We start from the raw sequence: 27,173 nt of genomic DNA on the forward strand, positions 1-27,173 counted from the left end.
TGTTATTGGAGGAATTTACTGAAGGGTCAATAGAAATGGAAACCGCTTAAAATGCATTGGTCTGTTTACTCTTGGCCTGGCCCTTTAAACACGTTATGACACATCTATAAACCTCATCATTAATATTAAGTGTTATATCAATAATTAATTAAACGTAAATATATATTTTTTATAGTAAACTGGTCACTAAATGAACATTTAATAGTAATTGCAGTCACTGCTGACGAGTTGTAAATTTATCAAAACCCTGGATCGCCCCAAGCGGAAATGGCGTTGTTTGGATTTGGGGTTGCCATGTCCGCTCAGGGAAAAGACGCTTAACAAAATGATCCTCAATTACCGACATCACCCAGCATTATTTTGATAAAAGAATCATGGAATAAGTCATATTTCAAACAAAACTGCCACAAATGCTCTTTTTCAAAATGTACGTTTGTTGTATCATGGTAAACTGAATATTATGAGACCACAGGTTTTACAGAAACATCAGTCTGTAGATGTCACTCTGGGCGTATGCTTCATTGTAGTTGTTCTGTGTCTCTTTGTTGTTCATGTTGTTTATTTTAACTGAGTTCTGTGAACAACAAACAAGAAACAAAGTGTATATATTCACACAGAGGCTCTGCCCTGCTGGTTCCCTGACCTCTTGCTGTTTAATTTACTGTTGTTGTGAAGGGTAATAAAAGACCACAGAGAACCCATTCATCTTAATTACGGTATATGTTTCAAATTGATTAACCCAGCATTGTCTGTCATATAATCTCATTAAAGTGAGTTTAAATGGGAGTAGGTGCTGGTTTTCTCTTTACAAACACGCTCACCGTCTCTTTAAACCCTCAACAGGTCGCAGTTACTTGTTTGTTCAACAGATCTGGCAACCCCCGCTCGGATTAGAAAACATTCCATCTGTCAAGGAAGTCGGTCCGGACTTTCAAAAAAATGGGAAACATGAAGTAAAAACTTTCTAAATTGAGGAAAGTAACTTGAATTGAGGACCAGTCCGGCCCCAGCCGAGGCCTACACCTGTGGATAAGATGAGTTTTATTATATGAAGACGTGCTTCGGTTGTGTTGTCGCTGTAAGTTAAAGCGTTAACGGCTGACCTTAAAAAGTAACGTTAACTGTTACCTAGCTAAAACCAGTGGGGTTAGCCATTATCGAAGCGTGTAAAGTTAACGTTTAAATGCATAAGCTCGCTCTGTGTCGGTGTGCCTCTTTAAAACAGACTAAAACATGGCCGTACATGGTTCATTTGTCGTGTGAAATGTCCACAGATCCACGGAGAGGATGGCAGGTATTTTAACGTATGTGGAGGATTTGAAGCGGGGACTGAAGATCGACGCCCTGAGAGAAGCAGGACGCCAGTACCCTGTCTTCTGCTTCCTGCTGCTGTCTATGCTCTCTCTGACCGTGCTGCTCAACAGGTAAATGTCACGGTGATAAGAATGGTGAAGCTTTCCCCGGAGATTACCAGCTGAAGGCTGGGCGCTGTCATGTGATGTCTGGGGGAGTGAGACCTGCTGCTGATCAGAGCGGAGCTGGTTGTCTGTGTGGACTCAAACCTGGTTGATTAACAGTCATAATACAAGTGTTATAATGAAGATCCACTTTCATCTGTGCAGTGGTTTAGCATCTGTGGTTATTTACATCACTTCCTGGTCTTGTTGACTATTTGCGGTCACGTTGTATCCCTTTGTGGTGGTTATATGACTTATCATTTTGTGGTTGTCTTATGTAATTTCATAGTTTTTTGTAGTAGCTGTTTTATCACTGTGTGGTCATTTTGCATCTCTCTCTGTTCGTTTTATGCTGCTTTGTGATGAGTTGTAAATATCAATACCAGACTCCATTGACAAAAACAGGATTTTACTGGGAGCTGCTGGAATACCACTGCCTCCATCTGTTTTTGGTAGAGAGATATAGAGATGTTTCTGGATCTGACTCTTTAATAAAAAGCTCTGTCTCTGTAGGAATCCTATCATCATGCTGTCAGACACTGAGAAGAACAATCTGAGTCTGTCAGAGACAAAACAAGAACTTTAGAGGACGGACTTTAATGTGGACGATGGCCGTTGGATTGCACCAGTTTTACACTGTGGATGTATAATAATCTAATTCCAGGTATATCCACATCCTGATGGTCTTCTGGTCTTTCCTGGCTGGTGTCATCACTTTCTATTGCTCCCTCGGACCAGAGTCTCTTCTCCCAAATATCTTCTTCACAGTAAAGCCCAGAAGCAGAGTAAGTCTGACCAGTTCAGCTGGTAAGTTCATTAAAGCTCTCTGGTCATTTTATAGGTTTGTAGTTTTATGTATATGTGAGTCACTGTGTTGTTTGCTTACACTGAGATGTTTTCAGTGAGAAACTGGTCACTCAGAAAAGAGCTGGAGATATTTTCTAGTGTTTGACAAAAAGTGATGGAGTGAAACTGATGATTGATGTTTTTAACTCCAACAGCAGCAGGAGCAGGAGCTGTTTCCTCTGGGCCACAGCTGTGCCGTGTGTGGGAAGGTCAAGTGCAAACGTCACCGGTACGTTCACAAGATCTCTGAGCAGTCGGCCCTCTGACCACTACAGTTACTAGTTACTAGGCTCATGATGATTTTACATTCAAACCTAAAGACCTGCTTATAACATGCAGTGATTTGTTAAAGGTTAAACAGCTGAGCAGGAGATGAACTACTTAACTTTAACAGTGAAATGTTACTCACACATTAATGAATTCATTAAATAGTAGTTTTGATATTTTTAAATTAAAGACCAAACTCCTCCTCCACCACCTTTTCCTTATTTTATTTTATAGCACATTCTTGTTATTGCCATTTTAAAAGTGTGATATATCAGGTGTGTATTGTTGCTTATGAGACAGGTGAGACAGATGTGTTTAGCTCAGAGCTTTCTTGTTATCTTACTCATTATTTACTCATGGCACTTGTTATTTACCTTGGTGCTTTCACTGAGGGGATAATGATGTTCTTTTGTGAGGGTGAGACATAAGTTTGCCGCCTAGTGGACACTGTGAAGCAGTGCAGCTGAGGACAGGTACATTTCTGATGGGCTTCTGGTCAAATGTCATAAATAATGTCTGATACAGAATCAGTGGCTCCTGACTGAGCCCCCATCATCAAAGCCAAGACAAAATGCTTTATGAATGAACTTTATTCATATAGAACCTTTCATACAGGGGATGTAGCTCAGAGTGCTTCACAATCAACAGAAATGAAAACAACAGAATTATAACAAATCTTAATGGTGGTGCATTCAACAATCATACTGTACTAACACTCACCAGTATTTTGTTCTTTGCAGGCCGACGCTGCTCCTTGAAAATTATCAGCCATGGTTGGACCTGAAGGTTCATTCTAAAGTGGACGCTTCAGTAGCTGAGGTACCGTCAACACTTTTATCCTAAAATGACTTTTTAATTATTTACTTACAAAATGACATCATGACTTTTGTGATTATTTGTCTCTCTAAAACTGGAACCCACTTCTTAATGTGAATAAATGTCATGTTGTTTATTTCTCCTGTCCCTGTCCTGTAGGTGTTCGAGTTAGTTCTTGAGAACTTTGTGTACCCCTGGTACAGGTACGAGGAAACCCCGAAGTGTTTTATCATCTTAAGAAAGTAGAAGTTTACAGACCTGTGTAGAAGCTGTTTTAAACGTCCTCCTCTGCTTTACAGGGACATCACAGATGACGAGGCGTGTGTCGATGAACTGAGGATGACCTTTCGCTTCTTTGCATCAGTGCTCGTCCGCCGAGCTCAGAAGGTGACGCTCAGACACTCCTCAGCAAACAGAGCAGTTAGAGGAGAAGATGAATTCAAATGTTGATAATGATGTTCTCTTCTGGATCCTGGTTTTTTAATGACTGATTTACACAGAAGTTCAGAGAAGTCAAATGCAGGTTGCTGCATCACCAGAACACAGATTATTGGGTCTTCTTGTTTATTTTAGATTTTTATTTGGACACTAATTCCTGACAACTCTTTGGCAGGTTGATATCCCCGCTGTGTTTGCAGACAAAGTGATGAAAGCTGCGATGAAACACATTGAAGTTATTGCAAAAGCTCGAGGAAGAGGTATGAACACAACAGAGGTTTACATCGCTGCGTTAAGATGAGTTATCTGATGCTGGGTTTAGTGAGGTCAGGATTAAACAGTGATGTCTGCTGTGTTCTGATGTTATACTGTGTGTGTTTGTGTGCAGTGAAGAATCTGGAGGGTTTACAGCAGGCAGCTCTGGATGAATACGGTCCTGATCTTCACATCGCTCTGCACAGCCGAAAAGACGAGCTGACCTACCTGAGGAAGCTGACTGAGATGCTCTTTCCCTACGTCATGCCTCCCAAAGCAACAGACTGCAGGTAGACAGACACAGACTGACGTAACCAACCTCCTTCTCAGGCTGAACTTAGTTTCCTCTGATTTTGTGAGTACGAGTCGCCTTAAATGTGAAAGCTGTAACCAGTGGTTTTGCTTTGTCTCGGTTCAGGTCTCTGGCTCTGTTGCTGAGGGAGGTGATGGCCGGATCTGTCATCCTACCAACCATGGACTTCATGGCTGATCCTGTAAGTACAACAGGATCATATGTGCCTACAGTATAATGAATGGGCCGGTCATTAAAGTGCTGATGTTAATTAACAGTGTGGTGATGAAGTGATACAGCATGATGTTACACTGGGAATGAACATGAGAAATAACTGGAGATGAATTATTTAGAGTCATGAGGAGGTTTATCCTTTAACATAACGCCCTCTCTCTCTTTGTCTGTCAGGATACTGTGAACCTCATGGTGCTCATATTTGTTGATGACACTCCAGTAAGTGAGCCTCATATCTGAATCACTGCAAAGTTCCTACATGTATATGGAAACCAGAAAACATGATCCTACAATGGAGGAGATAGAATACAAGACAATAGAACAGCCCACATGTACATTCACATCAGTGAATGAAAACCTGGTTGCAGTCAGGTTTATTATCTTTCATTTGCTTATTTAAATATCTTCTGTACCTGCAGCCAGAACCAGCCACAGAACCTCCATCTGCCCTGGTTCCATTTTTACAGAAATATGCCGACGTCAGCAGTAAAAAGCCGTCTGTGAGTATCTGCAGCTGCTTTACATTCAGTGTATATGTTTTTTATTGGAGTATTTGTGAAATGCTCTCTGTAATGGAGATGACTAACCCTCTGCCTTTGGTCGTTCAGGTGCTGAAGTTGGAGCTGAGGGAGATCAGGGATCAGCAGGATCTCCTCTTTCGTTTTATGAACTTCCTGAAACAGGAAGGAGCTGTGCATGTGCTGCAGTTCTGCCTCGCTGTGGGTAAGAACAACCATCATACATACAGTAAATACTGCTGCACTCAGTGCTGGATAACAGCTTGGTAGCATAGAACAAGTAGAATAACGGCACTCACGTCATAAACGTCATGTTGTTTCCTCCAGAGGAATTTAATGACAAGATCCTGAGTCCGGAGCTGAGTGACTCTGAGCTGCAGCGTTTACACGGTGAGGTGCTGCACATCTACGAGACCTACTGCCTGGACGAAAGCATCGACAAGATCAGCTTTGACCCATTCATCGTGGAGGAGATAAGGAACAGTAAGACAACACATCCTTATATTATAAGTCCTTTTTTAAGATTAAATAATGCTGGAAATCATTTTTTACTGATGTCCAGTGGTTTAAATTCTCACCTGGCTGCAGTGATGCACAGGTGTTCTCCAGGACACTGTGACATCACTGTTGGATGTGGTTACAGGTAAACATCCCATCAGTGAAGCTGGTTGTGGTCAGAGGTGAAACAGACGGAGGACAGTGATACACTGGTTTAAGCCTGGTGTTAAGTTACTCTTCAAACAGTTTAGAAAGCAGCACTGTTTGTGTACAGTTCCTTCCTGTTTGTCTCTGTAAACCTCAGTGTTAGAGCAGAGTGCAGAGTCTAATCTGGCTCTGTTTTCCCTCTCAGTTGCTAAAGGTCCCTACACTGATGTGGTGAAGCTGCAGACCATTCCCTGCCTGTTTGAGGCTTATGAACACGTCCTGTCCCTGCTGGAGAGAGTCTTCACCCCCATGTTCTGTCACAGTGACGAAGTAAGACACTAGCTCCACCTCTAACAGCCACAGTATAAAATGTTGTTTTGTTTGTCACGTGTGACGGCAGCTGCTGTGTCTGCATAATGAACACTTCTATTTCTGATATGTCCAGCACACTCTGCTGATAATACTTCATTACTCACCTACTTAAGTAACATTTTGTATGCAAGACTTTTACTCCTCTACACTGTGGAAATACTCTGCCTCACACTGTGGGTCTATGAATGGTTTTTGCTTCAGTTTAAATGCACCCAGGACTTCAGATCATATTTGATTGTAACTTGTAAAGTGACTGCATCTCTCTGTGTTCAGTACTTCAGACACCTGCTGAGGGGAGCAGAGTCTCTGACCAGGAACTCAAGAATCAACAGGTCTGTGATATGGATTATTTAATGAGCAGTTTTTAGTTTTGAATTTATGTTTCATGTGGCAATCATAGCAAAGAGAAAGATGAAAAAGTTAAAAATGTCATGACGTCTGAGTTAAGTAAGTTAAACTGGCTTGTTTCACAATGGTACATAGATTTTTATTCATATAATGATGATTGTACATCAAATTTGTTTCCAGAATAAAAGATTTAATCTAAAGCTCAGATTCTTGAAGAAGAAAGAAAGTGGTAACAGTAGTGTGAGGGGCTGTGTACAGTCGTCAGAACCTCTCTAAGGTCTTTTGTCCAAACCGTCATCATTAGCTGCTTGTGCATCTTGTTCCAGAAATAGCTTCAGTCTGGAAGAAAACAGGTAAGTAGGTCATCAGCATGTTACCTGTCTGCACAGAGTCTGCTGCCTGCTCAAAGAAGAATGCATTATATATATATATGTCACTGTAGGCTGCGCTGTGAATCAGACCAACGCTGCCTGCATAAGAAACAGATGTTAACATCATGAGCCGTGGCTGGGCTTCTGTGTTTGTTCACGTTATGCTGATGCTTGCACTTTGATTTTAACCTCATGTTTGATGGACGATGACTTGTAGCATCTGCAGCAGTGAAAGAGTTTCTCCTGCACACGTCTCTGTCACTGGCTGTTTTATTTTACCTGACAGTGAGGTCTTTGAGACTGAAGCTGAAATGCCTGACCTGCAGCATCATGTTGAGTCACTGTGCTTTGTCTTGTTCTATTTGTTCAGTAGTTTCTTCCCAGTTTCAAATTTAAACAGCCTGATTACAGATTAGGAACTGCACACTGCTGTGGCCGGTGGATGAAAAAGGCACGTAGTTGTAACAGTCGTCCTTCGTTTACTGCATGTGTGCTACACAACTGACACTTTGTGGAGAGGAGCTGTTTGGACAAATTCACTTTATTTTCCTATTTATTTATCACATGGCACAAAGTGAAGTGAAAAGTTTGTCAGGTGATTTTACAAACTGGATAGATGAATATTCTCCCTCACAGATGTTTGAATAAGATGGCGGCTCAGTGAGGTATCAGCAAGAAAAGTCAGAGCAAAGATTGGAGGGCTGATGCACACGACGGGAAATTCCTGCGACTCTGTACGAGCATGTTCCTCTGTTCATTGTAGAAACACGTCAAAACGAGGGGAGTCGTTTGGGATCAGCAGGATTGGAAGCAAAATCAAAGGTGTGTTCAAGAGCACGACCATGGAGGGGTCCATACTGCCGCCCAGCGCCATGAACGACATCGACAATGATGTGGTGAGTGTCAGATTTGTTCTCAGAAGAAACATATTTCTTATGATCTCTGAACACACTCTAATAAAATACAGTTAAGACTGTCTTATTTTCTAATTTGTTGTTGATAATTATCATGTTGATCATTTGTTCCTGCAGGTGGAGGAGGCGACCGTCGTGATGGAGGACGATTCCCCCGCTGAGCCGGCCAGCATGCCAGGCATCCAGAGGAACCTGTCGGCCTGGAGCATCTCCATCCCCTTCATCGACATCTTCGACGATGAGGCCAAGAAGGAGAAGATCCCCGTCTTCTGCATCGATGTGGAACGCAACGACAGAAAGGATGGTGAGTGACAGAAGGACACATGTTCTATACAGTGCTGCATTCATGTCACTAAACAGTTAATCAGCCTGAGGCTTCACAGGCTACACAGACACTGATTTACTGCTGTGCTGCAGCTTAATGGGAAGTCTCTGATGGAAACATGTTATGATTTTCTTTTGTCTTCTTCTGTTGTTGCAGTTGGTCATGAACCTGAGAAGTGGTCGGTCTACAGAAGATACCTGGAGTTCTACGTACTAGAATCCAAACTCACTGAATTCCATGGTAAAGCTTTTACCAAACGTACCTTCATGACGTACAGTTTTATTACTTACAGCATTCTGTTTGTGTGGTTTACTTATGTAAAGGTTCTATGACTCATGCCTGACTCTTGTTTTTCCAGGCACATTTGCTGATGCACAGCTTCCATCCAAAAGAATCATCGGACCAAAGAATTATGAGTTCCTCGAATCAAAAAGGGAAGAATTTGAGGAATATTTGCAGGTATTTAACCTGGATAGTAACAGGAATATCTTTGGGAGTAAATGATTACAGTGTATTTTTTCTCATAATTTTATCTATTTATGTTGTGAAGTTTTGTTTTCTTTTTTCCTTTTATTATCAACAAAATTGATTTTTTTGATGAAACAAATTAGTCATTAACTGAATATAACTTTACTTCTATATACATGTTTATATTGGCATTACAGGGCAGTATGACAAAACAGTATTAAGGTGAACGATTACTTTAACTATGAGTCAGATAAATAGTTTTAATGTTACGCATGCAGAGGTTTTCCTGACAAACCAACACTGTGTGCAGATTGTTTTGATAGTTGTGTGTGGCCTGGTAGCAGATTTAGTTGTAAAATAAATCTTGTTTTATGAAGAGGAATATCAGTGACATGACTGAAGTCTTCATGTATAAATCACCTGGTGTGTTTATGTTTGTGTTCAGAGACTCCTGCAGCATCCAGAGCTCAGTAACAGTCAGCTGCTGGCAGACTTTCTGTCTCCTCACAGTATGGAGTCTCAGTTCCTGGACAGGATGCTGCCTGATGTCAACCTTGGTATGTACAAAATATACATTTCCTTTCTTTGTGACGCGTCATTTATTCCTGCAGCAGCTGGAGAGTGTGAGTCTTACTACAGTGATGAAGGGCTGGCCACAGAGCAGCTGCACTGCCACTGCTGCAGATGGAGCTGTTTTCACAAAAGCTCTTTGATACCATTTGCAGATCCATGCTGATTTATTCATCTTGTCATAAAGCAACACAACAACTATCACAGTTTTTTTTGAAGTGATCAATACCATCATCTTTTCCTCACGCTCCTAGACTTGGCTGTTTGTTAATTTGAGTCTTTGTTTTCCAGGGAAAATTTTCAAGTCTGTACCAGGGAAGCTGATAAAAGAGGTGAGTCCCTGGTGAGCTGAAATGCTGCTGAGAATATAGTAGTAGTATTTTTAGTTTGTCCTTATTTCCATGTACAATTCTCTATCCAAAGTGTAGTCTGCTGTTTCATATTCTGTAAAGTAAGCCAACTGATAGAGGCAGCTGTATTCCAGCAGCTCATGTGATCTGCTCTGTAAAATTACTCTTTTTCTAAATGGAGTCTGGTGCTGAAACTGAAAGTTTCTGGTGAAACAAAAAGCATCGTACAAAAAGGTCTGCCTTCTGCTTCTTGTTGAATGAAGTAATTGTTTTTACAGTGTTAGGTCACTGTGGATGATGTGTAGTGTGTAAGAGGTTCCACATGGAGGAGCAGGGGTGAGGATAGAGACTTCCTCCTCACTAGAGGAGCTGAGTTTATTATAATAATGATCAGTAAACCTACAGCCAACTACAGACTCCTGGGATGTTGTTATGTAGCTGACCCTCATCTCTGACCTCTCTGTACTGGTGTGGGAAAAACAAGAAATTCAGAAATCTTCCTTTGTTTCCTTAACTCTCCTTGTATTGTGGAGTAAGTGTGTGCCAGGGCAACAAAGAGAACGTCAGCATTTCCATCATTACTGTAAGATGGAAATGCAGACATCTGAATTTCCAGTGAAACTAGTTCAACAATGTGATGATGATGATGATGATATTGAAGACTGTGACTGTTTTCCAGAGAGGACAGAACCTGGAGCCTTTCATCCAGTCTTTCTTCAACTCCTGTGAGTCACCCAAACCCAAACCCAGCCGACCTGAGCTGACCATCCTCAGCCCCACCGCAGAGAATAACAAGAAGGTAAAATAACAAATGATGTTTAACAGAACGCCCAGTGAATCTCTCTCTCCTGCTGAAACCAGAGCACGGTGTTTACTCTTTCATTCTCCTGCCACTGCTACGCTGGCAAATCCCACCACTCCTCAGACACTGGCTCTATCTGTCATCAAAACACAACCCACTGTCGCCACTTCCAGAGGGTCTCTGAACATAGATGTAGTGTAAAGTATACCTGAGCTTTGATTTGATTTGGTTTGATTTGAGAATTTCTCCCCCCCCCTTTGACAAATTCAAAGGGCAGAGAGATTTGTTTCAACTCCTTATCTAAAGGAATTTAGACCAACTGTTGGAGGAGGAGGTTTCCTGTCAGTCTACAGAGAATGACTCGTTCCATTTATCAGATTTGAGAGAAAAGGAGTTTCCTCTGTCCTCAGGAAGGAAGAGTTATGTATATGTTTATGCTTTTCTCCACAGAGACAGTTTGGATTAATGAGCAGTTGTCAGGGAAGAAAGTGGTATTTTTAACTCTAAGAAGGGGTGGAGGGTTGGGGTGAAATCCTTTATACATGTAATTGTATATACTGTGGGATCAATATATGAGAAACTGTGTATAGATAAGATCCAGTCAATGAAATACAACGCAAACAGTAAATATGACAGTTCAAGGTATTTTATCAAATACAAATACTGTAAATCCAATAATGCCATGAAGAGTTAATATATTAATATAGGAGTGAAATCTTTATATTACTGTTACTGCCGTGATCCATCCCACAGATCATTTCTGCAAACAACAAACTGAACATGATCCAAAACCAGAATAGAAAAAATAAAACAACCTATTTTACAGAAGTAAAACATAACATTTCCTAAAATGTAGAAAAATGACTAGAAATAATATAAAAGTGTAAATACCTCTGTATAAACAGAAAAATCACCACCAGCAAACTCTTTGAGAATTAATGTCTTCAGTGGGAACCAATAGTCTGAGAGCCACAGACAGAGGACAGAAGGTTTTGACATGAACTAACACGTTGTTGGTTTTGTCCTTTTCATGGGATTTATTGATAACAAAAGGAATAAAGAATAACACCAGCCTTACCCTTTAAAACACAGAAACACAGATGGACATGATGTTGACTTCAAGACTGAACAGATCAGACCCTGCGTCATCTCTGGTGTCATTTTCTACAGTTTGTCTGATACTTTCTCCTGCAGCTCTTCAACAACCTGTTCAGGAACAACGCGAACCTGTCAGAGAGCCCGGAGAGGAAACACAACCACAACTACTTCATGGAAGTGGTCACTGTTCATGGCATGTACGACTACATGATGTATGTCGGTAAGTGATGGCGACCAATCTGAACATCTCAGAGTGGAGTAGTCCTGTGTATAGTATCTAACACACGTTGAAGGTCATTCAGTTTCTTCCTACAGACCCTTAGACCTCCCTCACTGCTCTATACAAAGAGCTGCAACTAATTTAGGTGTGTAAAGGTCAAACATAAAGGCCACTGTTCAGACATTAGTTAATATGAGACAATAAAAAATGGTTAACAAAACATCATCAGGCCTGAAGCATGAGCCCTGTTTCCTGAACAGGAAACAACCTTTAAAGTTACTTTTTCCAGTTTCACTTTTTGAGAAGTAACTTCTCTTTAACCATCTGAAGTTTCACTCAACAAAACAGGTTTACTGTTGTAGTCTGTGTGTGTGAAACAACAAAATAAACATCAAGAACAACACAGAGTAACTAAAGCAGGCGTTCACAGGAAGCTTCACAGTCGAGCTGTTTAAGACAAGTTTATTTGCACAGACCTTTCAAAAATAAAAAGACAGTTGATCTGTTGATCCAGATCACAAATCTGAGAGCAGCAGGTCTTTGTTTTCCCAGCTACATGTAACTCAGTGTTGGCCTGTCTCCAGTCCAGAGGGAGGTGTTCATGCACCTGCAGCTGTTTGGCTACAAACGCCAGAGGCTAACATTAGCTGACAAACATTTGATGCGAAACAATGCAAACAGATGGATGACTCATGCTCATCAATCACAAGCAAGATCAAAGATGTATTATCTTCTCAGGCTCTCAGGTTTGAATTCCTCTGAGCTTTACCAGTTGTTCCTGAGAAATTGTGTCATCCTCAGATGCAGATGTTTTGATTTACAGGAAGAGTGATGTTCCACATGCCAGACTGGCTGCATCACATCCTGGCTGCAGGAAGAATCCTGTTCAAGAACACGTTTGAGGCCTACATGGACCAGTACATGCAGTCCAAACTGGAGCAGATCCTCCAGGAGCACCGCATGGTGTCTCTCATCACACAGCTCAGAGGTATGAAACTACCTGTGGAGTAAGGTGTTAAACCTTGGTGTTAAATTAAGGGAGTTCCATTTCCAAGGATTATTCCAGCATTTCTAATTTCTATTCTTTAGGATAAGCAGACTACTGGTAAAACATGTCCAGCCTTTCTTTCTCATTCCAAAAATAGCTCTTCAAAGAGTTGGTAAAGCAGTGAAGAGTCTCTCCTGTCACGTACCTGTAATGATTGTCTGTTCCTGCAGACGCCGTGTTCTGTGAGAACAGTGAGGAACGAACCACAGAGGACAAACAGATGAGAGCCAAGCAGACGTTTGAGGAGATGATGAAGTATTTACCAGGTCAGTTTGAAGTCATCATCTTCTTCATGTTATTGTGGTAGTAATGTGGCACAAATATGAATTCACATGGAGGAAGCACTCAGCACTTCCACATCATCCTCCTCCTGGAAAACTACACTCTGTCCACAGATATGTGAAGTTCATATAGAGTTTATCAGTGTGTGCATCCACAGTTACTTCCTGACCTGAAGGGAAACAGGAACTAAATCTAGACGTAGAGAACAGAAATAAACCCCTCATATCTCTGACACCTGGAACCAAACTGCATACGTCTTATATATATATATACAATGAGCAATAAAAGGTCTTTCCTCCTCAGGGAGACCAGCACAGGTTCATCTGTTTACAGTGTAAACAGTTTACAAAGCACTTCCTGTCACTTCTCCAACTTAACACCTCAGCTGGCAGACCCTAGTTTTTAGGTTCAAACATGGAAGATGTCAGATCGTTGCTTCTACAGCCAAGTTCAGGACGTGTTTCCATCCCAAAAACCCTCAATGAAAAGACAGGTTTTAGGTGTAAATGACTGAATATACAGACATATCCCAGTCATTTCTTTTCAGGTGCTTCAGGTGCATCTTACCTGAAAACACTGGGTAAGGATGAGATGTCATTTTATTAATACTAATACCACTCCCTGTTATTATACTCAGGAGTGTGAGAAGTCTTCAGCCAGACATGCTCTGCCGAGACAGATCAACCCCAACAAAAGACGACAAAAGACGAGCCGTTCCCTGTTGTAAAGCTTCACTAAACTCTGTGTGTGTTTGATTTCAGACTTTGTGGGAAAGTGCATCGGCGAGGAGGCGAAATACGAAGGTATCCGACTCCTGTTTGACGGTTTCCAGCAGCCGCTCCTCAACAAGCAGGTAACCCATGAGAGCAGAAACAAACAGGAAATATTAGTCTGGTAAAGCCTTGGTAAGCTTGTTGTGCTTTACGTCAGTTTTTGCAGTCACTACACAACCAAGGTTAACAGCTGTTTTTCTAACCAGCTGTGAGTTCCTTTACTCAGCAGGAGCTGTCTTCAGTGTAATATTTAGAAAACTGTCCCAGAGCCTAGAAAGAGAGGGAGAGACGTTGTTTGGCAAACATGGTTAATTATACATCTATCCAGTTCTAACAGCGTAGAGACGATACAGTACATGACTGTACAGGTACAGTACATGTGCGTACCTGCACTCAGAGTCGACTAACAGCCACTGCTCTCCTTTATTACAGTCTGTGGTGGTGTTACAACAGACCAAACCGCTTCAGGTTAAATTCAACAGAATAACAGAACAAGTTCTCCAATGTTTTTTTTCCTGAACACAAGCAGCTGGAAAAAAAAAACGTTGTTTGAATAAAATAGAAATTTATATTTATTTGTTTGTATCCACACAAAAATACAGTTAATATAAAGAGATGATACTTTTATCTAAGAGGCTGTGTAGGAGAGAAGAAAACTCAAGACATGATAAACAGATTTACAGGATGGAAGGAACGCTACGAAATGTCAGAGGAGTGTAACTAGCAGATGTTAAATGGCTGTGACAGTAACATAACTAATAAGATTTAAAGTGCACTCTTCTAGAAACTGTTTCTCTCACAGCAGTGGATTTATTGTTTCCTTGTCTCCTCAGATGACCTATGTCCTGCTGGACATCGCCGTGCAGGAGCTGTTTCCTGAACTCAGCAAGGTAAACAAGTGACAGCAGAGAATGTAAAGACATAATACAGGAAGAGACACGACGTCACTGAGTTGGGCTTGAGAGAGTGAGACCATGAATTCTGGGAACAGTCAGAGGAGATGGAGAAATACAGGAGACTAATACAGGATCTAATGTGGGACATAGAGTGTCAATTCATCTCAGTGTTTCCCAGCAAGGGGAGACACATTTCACATTAAAAGCCTCCAAATGACAAAATGTTTAAACTCATCTGTAGAAACAAGATAAACTCAGCTTTCCTGTTTCAGCTCAGCCCAGTCACCTGAAGCCAGAGTTACCTCTCTGACCAGGTCTGGTTTCATTTCACTTTTTTACTGACTGAAAAGCAAAAATGTGCCTCAGAGAATTTCAAAGTTACTGATAATGACAAAAGTCTGAAACAGGTTTGTTTACACTTCCTGTTCCCATACTATAAATTTGATCAGCTTTGATTATTGATCAGACATGAGCAAACATTTCAACTGTGAGATTAAAGCAGGTGTTTCCTCCTCAGCAGGGAGCGAAGGAACTCACCATCATATGAACTCAACACTGTATCCACATCCTGGACCATGGAAGTGCAATACTCAACTATTTCCACAACCTCTGGGAACATCTCTACATTCCAATGTATTTTAATGCACAAATAAAAAGATCTATATATTTATTGATGTCACTGCAGATAACTCTGTCTGTGTTTTCTTCCAGTGCCAGTGACAGTGTTTACATGTCACTGTGGAGAATGATTATTAAAAGTCATTAAACATCTACAGCAGATTTAAATATTTCCAGGAACATTTGAGGAATTCAGAGACACACCTGGTCAACTTCATGTGCAGGTAAAGTTCAGGTTATTGTTTTATTTCTTCAGCTGAACTGTTGGTGTTCAACTTTGTCAGTTAGAAAAAGACAGATGTGTCTGTGCCTCCAAAAACAACTTTTCCAATAATAATGGTAATGGTAATGGTGAACTTAGAGTGACAGGAGCCGTGTTAAAACAGCAGATGTTGAGCAGCTTTTAGTCTGAGTAGGTGTCCAGTCAAGTTTTTGCTCCTTCAGACTCTCCACCACAGTTACTGATAACACTTTATTTTACAGCTCATTGTTTCCTTCAAGTTTAAAGGCTGATTTTTGCTCCTGAGTGAAAGTTAGTTGTGGTTTTAAGATTTTCTTTATGGTCAGAACACGACAAACACTCGACAGACAAACATTTTACTAATATAAGGCAGAAAATGATAAAATCTAACTCATCTAAAACCTCTATTCCTATGCAGTTCTTTCTGTTCATGCAATCAAATCATGGAAATTAATTATATTGAACTATTGAAAAAATTATATTATATCACTTTGTATAATTTTTATCGCAGTATGAAATTATGTCCCAATAGTTGCAATCCATCAGTCACAGACGACATTTTACTGCAAACTGAGTACTTTTATCCTTCATGACATTTTGCTTGTAATGGAGTATTTCCCAGTATTACTTGAAACTGTAATGTTGGTACTGCATCAGTGCTGTTTAAAAACTGTAAAACAACAACAGAAAGTGTCATCAAGACATGAAATCATCAACCAAGCTGAACCTCTGGCGAGCCTGTGGTTAAACTTTCAGTCAGTAACTAAATATAAAACTAAACTGTAAAAAGCTAAAAATTAAAAACTCCTGACTGTGACTCTGATTCCCATATGACTGCTGCCAGTTCAGTTTCCTCATCTCTTCCCAGAACTCCACTGCACTAAATGGAAGCTCAGGGCGAATTAATGTGGTTGTTTTCATGGGTTTGGCAGCTCGTGACGATGCAGTCTGCTGCCAGCTGTGTCGGGTTACACTGAAACGACTAACAAGGAGTTCCCGAGCATTAACAGGCAGCGAGCGTTGTTTGGGAGATCCCTCACACAGAGGAGGCCTTGTTCCCACCTGTTCTCACTGAGCGGCTCTGGTTAAAAACTGAGGGCGTCACAGAGGAGAGTCTGCTCAGCACTGATGGACTCAGTCAGTGTTCAGTCGACTGCTGCTGTGGGTAAAGAAGAGTCTGACCACTGTACCAGGAAATACAAAACAAAGGCTGAAGTTTATCATTTCACATAATACTCCTGTCAGTAATATCCTACTAAAGTACTTATTACTACTTCTGTTTGAAAGAGCAGCTTTACTTCTTTCATTTCCCGTTTTGTTGACGTCTTCTTTCATTGGCTAAAAGTCCCAGTTTCTAAAATCCAACTAAAGATGTTTATACGACCACATAAAAATATCTAAGAGTTGTTTCTGACAACTTCACAGTTAGATTGTGAGGATGACTTTGCTTCCAAACACCAGATGGTACGGGTCTGCAAATTACTGTTACTTGGAAGTTTTCCAGCAAAGAAATAATAATTTGACACTAAATAGAGGTGAATCTGTTAAAGTATTAGTGTGGACTCCAGTTAAATCAAAACCCTGGTGACCCTGAGTCAGTCCAAATGATTATCCTTCAAGAAATGATTAGAAAATCGGTGTCTGCAGAGATCAGCATTGAAGGGCCGACTGTTAGCCGGTCAGCTGCTGTGATTTCAGTCTTTAAACGTTCAGTATCCTGCTAAAACTGGCTTCTGAACGAATGGTTTGAAGCTTGTTCGATTTGGATTCATATCTCTGCAGAGAAAAAATAAATCTGTCATAAAAAGTTGTTTGTGGAAAAAGTGAGAAATTGGGGACTTCTGTTTTCTGTTTCCAAGATGCTGCGTCCTGTGTTGTCTGAATAGATCCGAGTCCAAATAAACTATTCACCCTATCTATACTGGTGCTAACATTAGCTAGGTTAGCTGGCTAATGTTAGCATCTGCTAGCGTCTCACTTTGTTTATCTGTTTAAAAAATGTATCAACCGCAACCATTTCAACCATGTGGACTCAGATTCTATTTAAATGACACTGGACATACTGAAAACAGGAGAGCCTCTGCAAAGTTGGACCTAGAAACAGTACCTCAGTAGAGGTCTTAGTGGACATTAGAAGAACTGCAGCCTTTAAGCCAGTGTTCGCTTAAACCTTTTGACCTTTTAGGTGTGTGTGATGGAAATGGAGTCTCAAGACAAAACCCAAACAACCTGTTTGGAAAATGTCTGGCTACTAGAGCTTCCCTTTTGTTGTCCCTTTGATATTTTTGTCAGTCCTGTTGAATTACATCCATCAGAGCTGTTACCTCTTCATTATAAAAACAGTCTGGTTAAAAACTCCTCTCTGTCCTCTTGTGTTTTCTGAGTGGACTGAGTCTTACATGGTCCCACACAGAGTCCAGAGCAGACCCAGTGAAAGTAAAACCAGCGGAGCAGTTTGTCCTCGCAGTCCAGAAGCTGAGTTGTAGATCTTGATGCGTCCTTCAACAGACGGATAAACTTTCTTCCTCTGTGCGATGTAGTTGGACACGACTGAGATGTCCAGATCCCCTGAGAGGAAATAAAAATAACAAGAGAAGAAATGTTCAAATAAATGCTGCCATAGTGAACATCTCAGACGAACCCCTGTGAATATCTACAAGTCTCACCGCTGTTGTGTTTGATCGTCTCGTTTTTGATCATGGAGAATCCGTCTCCACCGGTGACTATGTAGGACGGCACCACCACTTTATAAACCGTCTCGTCCTGAACCGGTTCGTAGTGGGGGACACGACATTTTGTGCAGAGGATGTTGAGGCTCTTCACTCGATGCCCCGAAGGTTTGGAGAGGTCAAACTCTACGTGAAATCCTGTTGGAGGAAACATCTTCAGTCTGATTATTCCCTGATAAATTCTTACTATTAGTCTGTTATTAGCTTGTTATATTAAAGTCCAGATACCGGACACTTGTAGGAATTCTCCAGTGCTCTGGCCATATCGTCTCACTGAGTGTTCGAAAGCTTTCCTCAGTGTGGAGCCTTTCAGCTGCACCAGGTCAAAGGTTCCTCCGAAGGGTAAGACAGAGATCAGGTCCTCCATGGTGATCGAACCTACGAACAACACGTCAGCACTGTATCACAAAGACAAACGACAGCCTCAACACTCAACGCTGCAGGGAAAGGACAGAGTGAGTCATTTTAAATCTCCAGCCAAAGAAAGTATTTTCTTCCTGGTGTGCTCTGATAGTAAAGCTCTGCTCTGATTTCATTTGACTTCCATGGAAATCAGTGACAAACCATTCCTGGTGTGTTCGTCGATGGATGCCCGGATGCCCCCTCCGTTGAAGATGCAGGCGCTGACGTGGTTCCACTGGACGCCGTCTGAGGATCTGATGTTGTTGGCGATCTGAAGGGCGGAGACAGGAGATGGTTTCCCTCAGTCATACATGTTTCTGTGAGTCTTTGAATCTACTGTATGTGCTTTCTACTGATGCTGCTTGTCATCACAGAGAGGTTGCCAGGTTTGGTGGCATCATTTGTGCTCACTGACTGTATCTGGCAACAAACTCACAGCTGGAGACGCTGCACAGAAGCAGCATGTAATCCCCACTGAAACCACAAATGTTTTTACTGTTTGACTAAAACAAGATCTAACGTGTTCAATAGTAATAGAGTTGGTCGGTGGATCTTTGAAGGCAGACTGTTTGTTTTCAGTCTCTCTCTGCACAAAAACGTCAGAAAAAACTGAGTCTTTCTGAGTCTCTAAGTTCTGAAGAGTTGAGGCGAACACTCCAACACACAAAGCAAACAGAGGAGAGTCAAACACCAGGCTTACAACACTGTGTTGTAGAAAGAACTTTTCAGTGTTATAAGCCTCAATTATACTCCCACGTGCACATGGACAGCTGCAGACACCACGGACATGTAGTTAATCTTATTATACTCCTTCTAATCCACTTGGAGGATGCATGTGCAGACACAACAAAGTTTCATCTCTATACTCTAATGATTAAATTTATTTCACACAGGCCGTCAAGTATTGGCAGATGTGGAAAGTCCAACACTGGCTGTAGTTAACCCTGATCTTCCCTGCTCTCTAGTTTACAGAGGATGATTATGAAATACTTTTGTGTTCTTCTAATGCATGAAAGTCTTCAGGGTTATAAAGACTCACCATGGCATCGCAGATCAGGTTTCCCAGGTTACATTCCCGGAAACGACACTCCTCAGTTTCCCCGTTCAGGAAGACCAGAGTCTTTCCCACCACCTGAGCCGAGTAGTTGGCCAGATTCTTCTTCCATTCCTCCACATCAGCCAGAACCTCTGGATCTGGACCAGACATTATTCAGATTGAGAGCGAGTTGAGATAATAATGCTCAGACATGGTCTAAAATATGGAGATAAGATGAAGAAAAACAGATGAATAATGGACCAGATGCAGAGTCCTCTTGTGTCCTTTACCCTGTGGGATGCTGCTGTTCAGCAGGATGGGGTTTCCTGTGGACTTCACTACATTTCCAGCATTGTCAAAGGTCACCTTCAGATAACCCAGATATTTCCCAAAGGCAAAGGCCTGCACCACAGGAACCTGCCGCCCATAGTCTGATTTCACCATGAAAGGATATGGACCAGCAGGGACTTCAGAGGAAGGACGTGTTCCTGGAAGAAAAAACAGTGCGGACAGAGAGACAGAAGCGTTCAGGGAATGAGAATCTGAAAACAGCACCTTCTGAAAATGAACAGAAACAGCACTGACACAAATGTTTCTCTGATTAAAACTACAATGTTTATTAAAATGTGACATTGGGGCTGCAACTAAGTAAAATCAACAAAAATCTACCGTAAAATATGCTCATCACAGTTTCCCAGAGCTCAAACTGACATCTTCAAAATGTCTCGTTTCGTCCAAGCAACAGTTCAAAACCCAAAGATATTCAGTTTGTAAGGACAGAAACAGAGAGAAGCAGCAGATCCTCACACTGAGAGGCTGGGAACCAGACAGAGGTTTGATTTCTGCTTGACAAATGACTGAAAGGCCTATGGTGGTAAAATATGTGAACACTGTTAGTTTGTACCCTCTAATAAATAGTTTAAGTTAAGTTTTAAGTTTTAGGCTGCAGTTGTTGTGTGATGAACAAAATATTCAGTCATGTGGCTGCTCTGACACATTCTGAATCACTGCTGCTTCTGATTCATCATCTTCAGGTGTGCACTTACACGCTCTCCCCAAAAACATATAATGGAACATGATAAGCATAATGTAATGACTGATGGCATGAAGGCATCACTTCAAAATACAGTAAGGAAGTCTTTGAATGCACCACAACTGTCAGCTCAGAGACTACTGTCAGAGCAGCTGTCAGTCCTGTGGTCAGGACGTTAGCACTGGCTTTGGTTTTGACTAAATCACCTCAGATCTGATGAGTCACCTGTGAGGAAGGTAACACAGGTCGTCACACACACTGACGACGTTAAAAGGAAAAGTTAAGTAAATCCCAGCATTCCCACCCAATCACACTTTTTAATTCCATAATGAAACCGAGGAGCAGAGATGAGTTACGGAGTGTTTAGAACAAAATGAAGGAGATGCTGATCAACAGCAGTCTCTGAAACTGAACTTTACAGCATTTATATATTTGCTCCTCACACAAGATCTTGAATGCATCATTGTCAGCTTCAAGGACACTCTTTCTCTCCGAAGTCCAAACAGTGACTAAGTGCTGGTCTGGCACACTCAGTGGGGCCACATACCAGTTCCTCTGACTTATATAATGCCTGATGCTTGTGCAGAGAAACATTTAATTTTTTGTGGCATTTCTGTGGCCTGAAGTCCAAAACCAACAACTGACTTCCTCTGTGAGGCCAGTGACTGTTCACCATATATAACACTACAGAGTTATTTATGGAGACCACAGCATGTTTACACTTGTGTAAGCCATGAGTATGAAGACTCATAGTTTCCTCCCATCCTGGAACAGGAACAGAGCTCACAGACAGAAAGTGTTACACAACTATTGCTCCACACAATGAATCTCTGCTCATTTCAAACTATACATGAAGATGTCAAGCAAGTTTTTAGCTAAAGAACGAAACTCAAAGTCTACAGCAAGAAAAGCTTTTTACTGCTGGTGAGGAAAACCTGGTTTATCCTGAATGTGGTGTATGTGTGGGAGCCATGTTAGTTGACTGTCTGTGATAAATAAAGATGGGATTCACAGCTGTATTCATCTCCCTACCTGTGTAGAGGAAAGTGTTGGTGTGTCCCCCGATGACGACGTCGACTCCGCGGACCTTCTTGGCGATCTGCTTGTCCACGGTGAAACCAGAGTGACCCAGAGCGATGATCTTATTGACTCCCAGCGTCTGAAGTTTGTCCACATGCAGCTGCAGGGAGCTCACCTCATCCTCGAACCGCAGGTGTGGACCTGTGGAGGGGAGAGGAGAGGAGAGAGGACAGGTGAGAGGAGAGGACAGGTGAGAGGGCTGCTCTACTTTCAGAAACACTGAGATTTAAGTATTTACACAAATGATCTGGGATAAAAGAAAAGTAGCAGCAGAGTAATTACTGAGAGAAATGACACAATAACACAGACTCATCAGCTGTCAGTCAGTGGAAGCTTACAGATCTGTATTACAGTGTTTTTATTGTTTCCAGCTGTTGTTAAGAAGCCAAATGTTCTGTCACCTCTGACTGCAGCTGTTGATCAAATCCTCCCTGTTTCCAAACAGCCCTGACACAACACAGTGTTAGTGTTGTCAGCTACATCCCCTCCTGTGGTCAGATCCACACAGATCTCAAATATGAGTCACTAAACTGACGCACAGTTATCACTCAACAGAAGCAGGATTTATTTTACTGCATACTACATGTAGCTCCTTAAAGCTGCAGTCACACGTTCTAAATTTCTGCACAAACATCAGCATCTTATCTGGAGGTCTTCAGAAGCTTTGTGTTTCTTCAGACTTTACAGCCACTAAAGCCAAGTGTACTTCACTTGTTTATATTTCTCCAACAGAAATCACAGACATAAATGTCCGTCTCCACTGACCAGGTCTGGACAGAGCAGGCGTCTCCTGGGACGTGTATCCCACCACGCCCACCTTCTGGTCACCGACTGTAAGTATCTTAAAAGGTTGGTACGACTTCCCGAACGTCGGGGCCAGAGTTTGGTCTGGTTTGATGTTCGCGCTGAGAACAGGACACTTGATCTTCTCCATGAACGGTTTCATGAGTCCCTCCACTCCGTTGTCAAACTCATGATTCCCAAAAGCCTGAAGAACACAAGGAAGCATGAGATGAAGAGGTGGGCTGCAGAGCGAGACGTTCACAGCTGCTCACCAAACATGGGCGTTTATTTTAGCTCTAAAAGTCCTGGTTTGGTAAAATAACACAGACTCAGACTGGTTCCTCTAAATTTAACTCACAGTGATGAACTTGGAAAGAATGGGGTTTTGTTTTTATCTGGATTCATAAAAGGTTTAGAAATGTCATTTCATTTTTTCAAGAGGCAGCAACATGGACAAAATGAGGAGCACTGTCAAAGTGTGCCAGGGTTTAGAGATAACCTCAGACCACGTCACCAGGCTGAACGCAGAGATATGACCTGACCTGGGTCAAAATGACACACTGACCTGTGTGATCAGTTCTCAGTATATTTAGAATGAACTGAATCTCTGTGGTTTAAAGTTTAGTTTCACTCTAATCTTCAGTAACAGAAACAGGTCTACCCAACAAGATAAGATCACACTCTGCACTAATTGGTGAGTCATTAGAAGGCTGTTTACACGTTCGTCTGCTGAGGGCTCATTCTGTACGTCAGCACCAACAACAGGAAGTGCATGGAGCCCTGTCAGTCAGTGGACGTCTGTGTGAGTCCTCATCAGGTAACAGCACAGACTCTGTTCCTGACTCCATTAAAAAGAGTCACCAAACTAATGTCTGTGATTCTGGCTCCAAGATGAAAACACTGCTGCTATTAAGCTAATTAAAACCAACTGAGGCCTTTAGACCCAAATCCATAAATCAGCTCCAGCCTCTCCTCTGCAGTGAACCTCTCTGATGAGAGGAGGTGGATGGTTTGTGTTTGTTTCTCTATCTCACACTGTAAACACGATGATACACTCTCTCTTTCTTTCTATTCTTTATCTGATGCTTTCAATTATTCGTTTAATCATGACAGTGATTCGTCTCCTTTACCGTCTCTGATGACTTTACTGATCTTTATCATCACTGCAGCATTTCACTAAACTCCTCGTGTCTGATGATTTGCTGTCACGTTGGTGTCAAAGACTGAAAAAGGATTTTTTGCTGTTTGTTGTGATTATCAGACCAAAAAGGTGGAACGGTGAACAAACATCATCAGTGAACCTTGGCCCCAGAGAACCACATTCACTCCTTCATTATCAGACAGTGCATGTACAGTAAATACAGTTTGTACAAAATGTGATCTATGCCCAACATGACTTTAGACTCTCAGTAACTGTGTAAACTCTGACTCCACTGTGTGTGGATCCAGATCAGATCCAGATCCAGATCAGACAGAAATGTTTTACTCTCTTTCAGTTTCAAATTCTAAACACACCTGATCTACCTGCGGTAATCTCTTACCATGGCATCATAACGCAGTTTGTTCATGAAATGCGCGGCCTCTGCTCCCTTGTAGTAATTGAACCAGACGGTCCCCTGGAACTGGTCTCCAGCGTCCAGCAGCAGCACGTTGCTCTCGGAGCTGCGGATCCTCTTGATCGCCGTGGATCTCCGGGCCACGCCGGCGAAACACTGGCTGCTGTTGACGCATTTCCCGGAGTGTCTGGAGGTCTCCTCCAGCCGGGCGTGCACGTCGTTGGTGTGGAGGAGAACCAGGTCCCAGGCCGTCGAGGTGGGCACGGAGGAGCCCAGCAGGAGGAGCAGGAGGAGGAGGCAGAGCCGCGGCACAGCGCTCCACTCCGGGCGCACCGCGTCCATCTCTCCGCGGTCCGCCGCGCGTAAAAACACTGGAGGAGGAAAGCGGAGACGGTGGCTGAAACACGGCTAGTTCCTTCTTATGTGACAGGTAAGAAGCTTTTTCCAGTTTCTTGTCTTTGCTCCTGATGCTCCTCTCACTGTGACCCCGCTGAGCTACATGCTGAGAGACTGAGAGAAGAAGAAGAAGCGTCAGGAGGCGCCTCACAGGAGGAGGAGGAGGAGGAGGAGGGCTGTGGTCGTTAGGATGCGCCTCCTCTTCTCTTATCTCTCACTGACACATTCATTAACGCACCCAGACTTTATCTGAGTGTACTCTCAATTTAACCTGTTTCTAACATCACCAGCTACAGATGGTGACAAAGAAAGGAAAAAGCCGAATGAATGAGTGGACAGTCAGGTGCACTGCATGTGGCAATGGGAGGATGAACATCCAGTCATGACCTGTGGTCTGTAGGGGAAAGTGCGTGCCTGCAAAATTTAACGGAAAAACAGGAGTAACGTGTCTCAGTGAGCGGCTGACCAATCAGCTGTAAGTGTCTCACTCCTCCCTCCAGGCTGAGCTACAGTTCTCCTTCAGCTCTTCTGGGAGGTTTGTGTGTGTGTTGCTGAAAAACTATTGTTTCCATGAGTGACGGAGATTTGTTGTCACTGTTTGTGTTGCTGTGTTGCTCAGTCTGTTTCAGTCCACTGCTGATGGATGTGTGGATGATTCATAGCTGGGCAGCCATGTGTTCATGTTCAGGTTTGTTCTTCATTTCTATGAACACCTCAGAGCAGCAGGGACAGACTGGTGCCAGTCCTGTGATTAGTTGTTAAAGGAGCAGATCACTGTCTTTCCTCTCATTTAGTGTGAGCTAATTCTCAGTTTGTGTTAATGTGTAATGTCTTATATGCTACAGGCAGTTTGGATAAAACTGCTGCATATATACAGTAGTTCACAGATATGGCCTGTGTATTCTGTAGTTATCCTGATGTCTGCTCTGTACTGTACTTTGATTATTTGCATGTGTAACTTCAGAGTCATCTGGTCTCTGGATGAGAGTCAGATGTCTCAGGTCAGGCCACTCCCCAGTTAACCAGATCTGCAGGCGTTCTTCCTGCTCTGGCTCTGGTCAGTCTAAGCACCACACACTGCACCACAAACACAGAGTCTCCTCTGGAGGCGTCTGAAGATGCTGGAGCTAAACTGTATTCGGTTAAAGTGATAACAGGAGCAGAGGAACCAAACTGAAGAGCAGAGATTCAGGTATGAAAGGTTCTGAAAGCTGCAGATTTAAACATCCACAAACTATCAGCAGCTTATTTTAGAATGAAGATCATCATAAAGCTCTGCACTGCTCCATAACACACAGAGGAAAGAAAACCAGATCCTCATCGTCCTAAAGTGAACTCCGGCTTCAATCCGGCTTCCTCTTTGAAAACTGTTGGACTCTGCTCCAGTTTCCCCTCGTGTCTCCACCTCTTCTCTCTCTCTCTCTGTGTGTGTGGTGATGGTGTTGTCTCTCTCTTTCCTGGCTCCTGCTTCACCTCCACGTGTCATCAGTCAGCTCATCAACCACGGCTCTTCACCCACTCATGACCAGACGCTCCTGTATCTTGAACACTTGCATTGTTTCCTCGTGCCTGTTACTGTGTTCAGGATTCTCTGTAGTGTCTCTGTCTGCCCATGCAACCTTCCTCTGGAGTCTTTCCAACACATTCATTTTAATAAAACCAGATGCTGTGGGCTGCAGGGAGGAGACAGTCTGCGGCTCTGGCGCACAGGAAAACTTTAACACCACCCAGAAAAAGTGAAGAGTAAAGAAACAGAAGGAAGGTGTTAATGGCTGTTCAGCAATTTTCTTCCCTTAAAAATCCCTGTTAGGCAGGAATAAATGACAACACACCTTATTAAACCTTTACGGTCAAACTGGCCACAACAAAACTCCATCAGCTATCAGCTCTCTTCTATCAGCAGTCAGCTCTGCTGAGTGTATTTATAGCTCATATGCATCACGACACACTTCAGACACCTGATAAAGGAAGAGGGTAAGTCAAGTAGTTGAAGGTAAACTCAGTCTACAACATGTGAATCCAAAGCTGCTCCTGAGGCTGAGTTATAGATGTAACAGGCGTCGGGCGTAACTCAGAAATGTTTTTGTCTGAGAGTAACTCCCAGTGCTAAAAGTAGCTCCTCAGTCTGACAGAAGTTAAAGACAGTATCCACTGAAAGCTGCCTGCAGTCAGTCAGGTCTAATAACGCTGGGTGATAGGACGCTTGCTTGTGAACTCAGAAGTCACAGGTTTGAATCTTAACAAGTGCTGTTTCAACATCCAAAAAGAAAACTGAGAAGCAGTCTGAGAGATGATCCGGCTGTGAAGGGGACTGGTGGCACAGTGTGAATATCAGAGGTTGTAAGGCGACTTGGAGTGCAGAGTGTGAAGGATTGAATCCTGCCTATTACCAGGACCTGGATCAGCAAATGCCTCACTGCAACAGGAGCGGTGGGGTCGGGGCGGTATTTGTTTCCCCCCCGGCCCCCTGGAGAGGCAGGGGGTTATCAGGCAGAAAACAATAAATGGCTGACATTTTGCATAGGGGAGGACGCTATTACCAGGACAGGCAAGGGGGCGGAGCCCATGGCCCAGGGCTGTACACCTGTACAGTCTGATAGAATAATGTCAAACACCACCCTACCTGAGCCCCATTAACGCAGAGGATCATAACGGAAATAGGCTTTTTAACTTTGCTGTGTTTTTATTGTCTAA

General features: G+C 42.5%; 2 protein-coding genes across 7 annotated transcripts; one reads left to right on the forward strand and one right to left on the reverse strand.

Annotated features, from left to right (window-relative positions):
• Positions 1–879: 879 nt before the first annotated feature.
• On the forward strand, positions 880–15,275 carry snx14 (sorting nexin 14). Of its 6 annotated transcripts, none has more exons than XM_051071644.1 (31): positions 880–1,078; positions 1,275–1,424; positions 2,122–2,242; positions 2,459–2,532; positions 3,311–3,389; positions 3,546–3,589; positions 3,686–3,773; positions 4,000–4,084; positions 4,213–4,369; positions 4,498–4,573; positions 4,780–4,824; positions 5,025–5,105; positions 5,214–5,328; positions 5,451–5,606; positions 5,974–6,098; positions 6,414–6,472; positions 6,815–6,841; positions 7,623–7,755; positions 7,891–8,077; positions 8,255–8,338; positions 8,457–8,557; positions 9,012–9,123; positions 9,428–9,468; positions 10,166–10,285; positions 11,483–11,606; positions 12,430–12,594; positions 12,825–12,920; positions 13,698–13,789; positions 14,543–14,599; positions 14,878–14,919; positions 15,123–15,275. In XM_051071644.1, exons 2-30 carry the CDS (start codon positions 1,288–1,290, stop codon positions 14,893–14,895), a joined length of 2,799 nt encoding a protein of 932 aa, XP_050927601.1. In that variant the 5' UTR covers positions 880–1,078; positions 1,275–1,287; the 3' UTR covers positions 14,896–14,919; positions 15,123–15,275. The 6 variants fall into 6 exon arrangements, with proteins under 6 accessions (XP_050927601.1, XP_050927600.1, XP_050927599.1 ...); XM_051071643.1 differs by having other exon boundaries at positions 15,126–15,275; XM_051071642.1 differs by having other exon boundaries at positions 14,878–15,275.
• nt5e (5'-nucleotidase, ecto (CD73)) lies at positions 14,264–24,868 on the reverse strand. The gene is made up of 9 exons (XM_018674641.2): positions 24,069–24,868; positions 22,510–22,732; positions 21,697–21,885; positions 19,922–20,119; positions 19,635–19,789; positions 18,758–18,866; positions 18,422–18,571; positions 18,131–18,331; positions 14,264–18,032 (listed from the first exon to the last, which is right to left on the reverse strand). Exons 1-9 carry the CDS (start codon positions 24,423–24,425, stop codon positions 17,860–17,862), a joined length of 1,755 nt encoding a protein of 584 aa, XP_018530157.1. The 5' UTR covers positions 24,426–24,868; the 3' UTR covers positions 14,264–17,859.
• Positions 24,869–27,173: the final 2,305 nt, after the last annotated feature.

This window comes from Lates calcarifer, linkage group LG7_1, assembly GCF_001640805.2.
Source record: "Lates calcarifer isolate ASB-BC8 linkage group LG7_1, TLL_Latcal_v3, whole genome shotgun sequence".
Taxonomy (NCBI): Eukaryota; Metazoa; Chordata; class Actinopteri; family Centropomidae; genus Lates; species Lates calcarifer.

What these genes read in the sequence shown, in the direction of transcription:
- snx14 (XM_018674639.2), top strand. Translation starts at nt 1,288, where the DNA reads ATGGCAGGTATTTTAACGTATGTGGAGGATTTGAAGCGGGGACTGAAG. An exon ending in GCAGTTCTGCCTCGCTGTGG is followed by an intron (nt 5,329 to 5,450) that starts GTAAGAACAACC and finishes TGTTTCCTCCAG; the next exon opens with AGGAATTTAATGACAAGATC. An exon ending in AGGAACTCAAGAATCAACAG is followed by an intron (nt 6,473 to 6,814) that starts GTCTGTGATATG and finishes ATCTTGTTCCAG; the next exon opens with AAATAGCTTCAGTCTGGAAG.
- nt5e (XM_018674641.2), bottom strand. Translation starts at nt 24,425, where the DNA reads ATGGACGCGGTGCGCCCGGAGTGGAGCGCTGTGCCGCGGCTCTGCCTC. An exon ending in GCCTGCTCTGTCCAGACCTG is followed by an intron (nt 21,886 to 22,509) that starts GTCAGTGGAGAC and finishes TCCCCTCCACAG; the next exon opens with GTCCACACCTGCGGTTCGAG. An exon ending in CAACACTTTCCTCTACACAG is followed by an intron (nt 20,120 to 21,696) that starts GTAGGGAGATGA and finishes TTTTTCTTCCAG; the next exon opens with GAACACGTCCTTCCTCTGAA.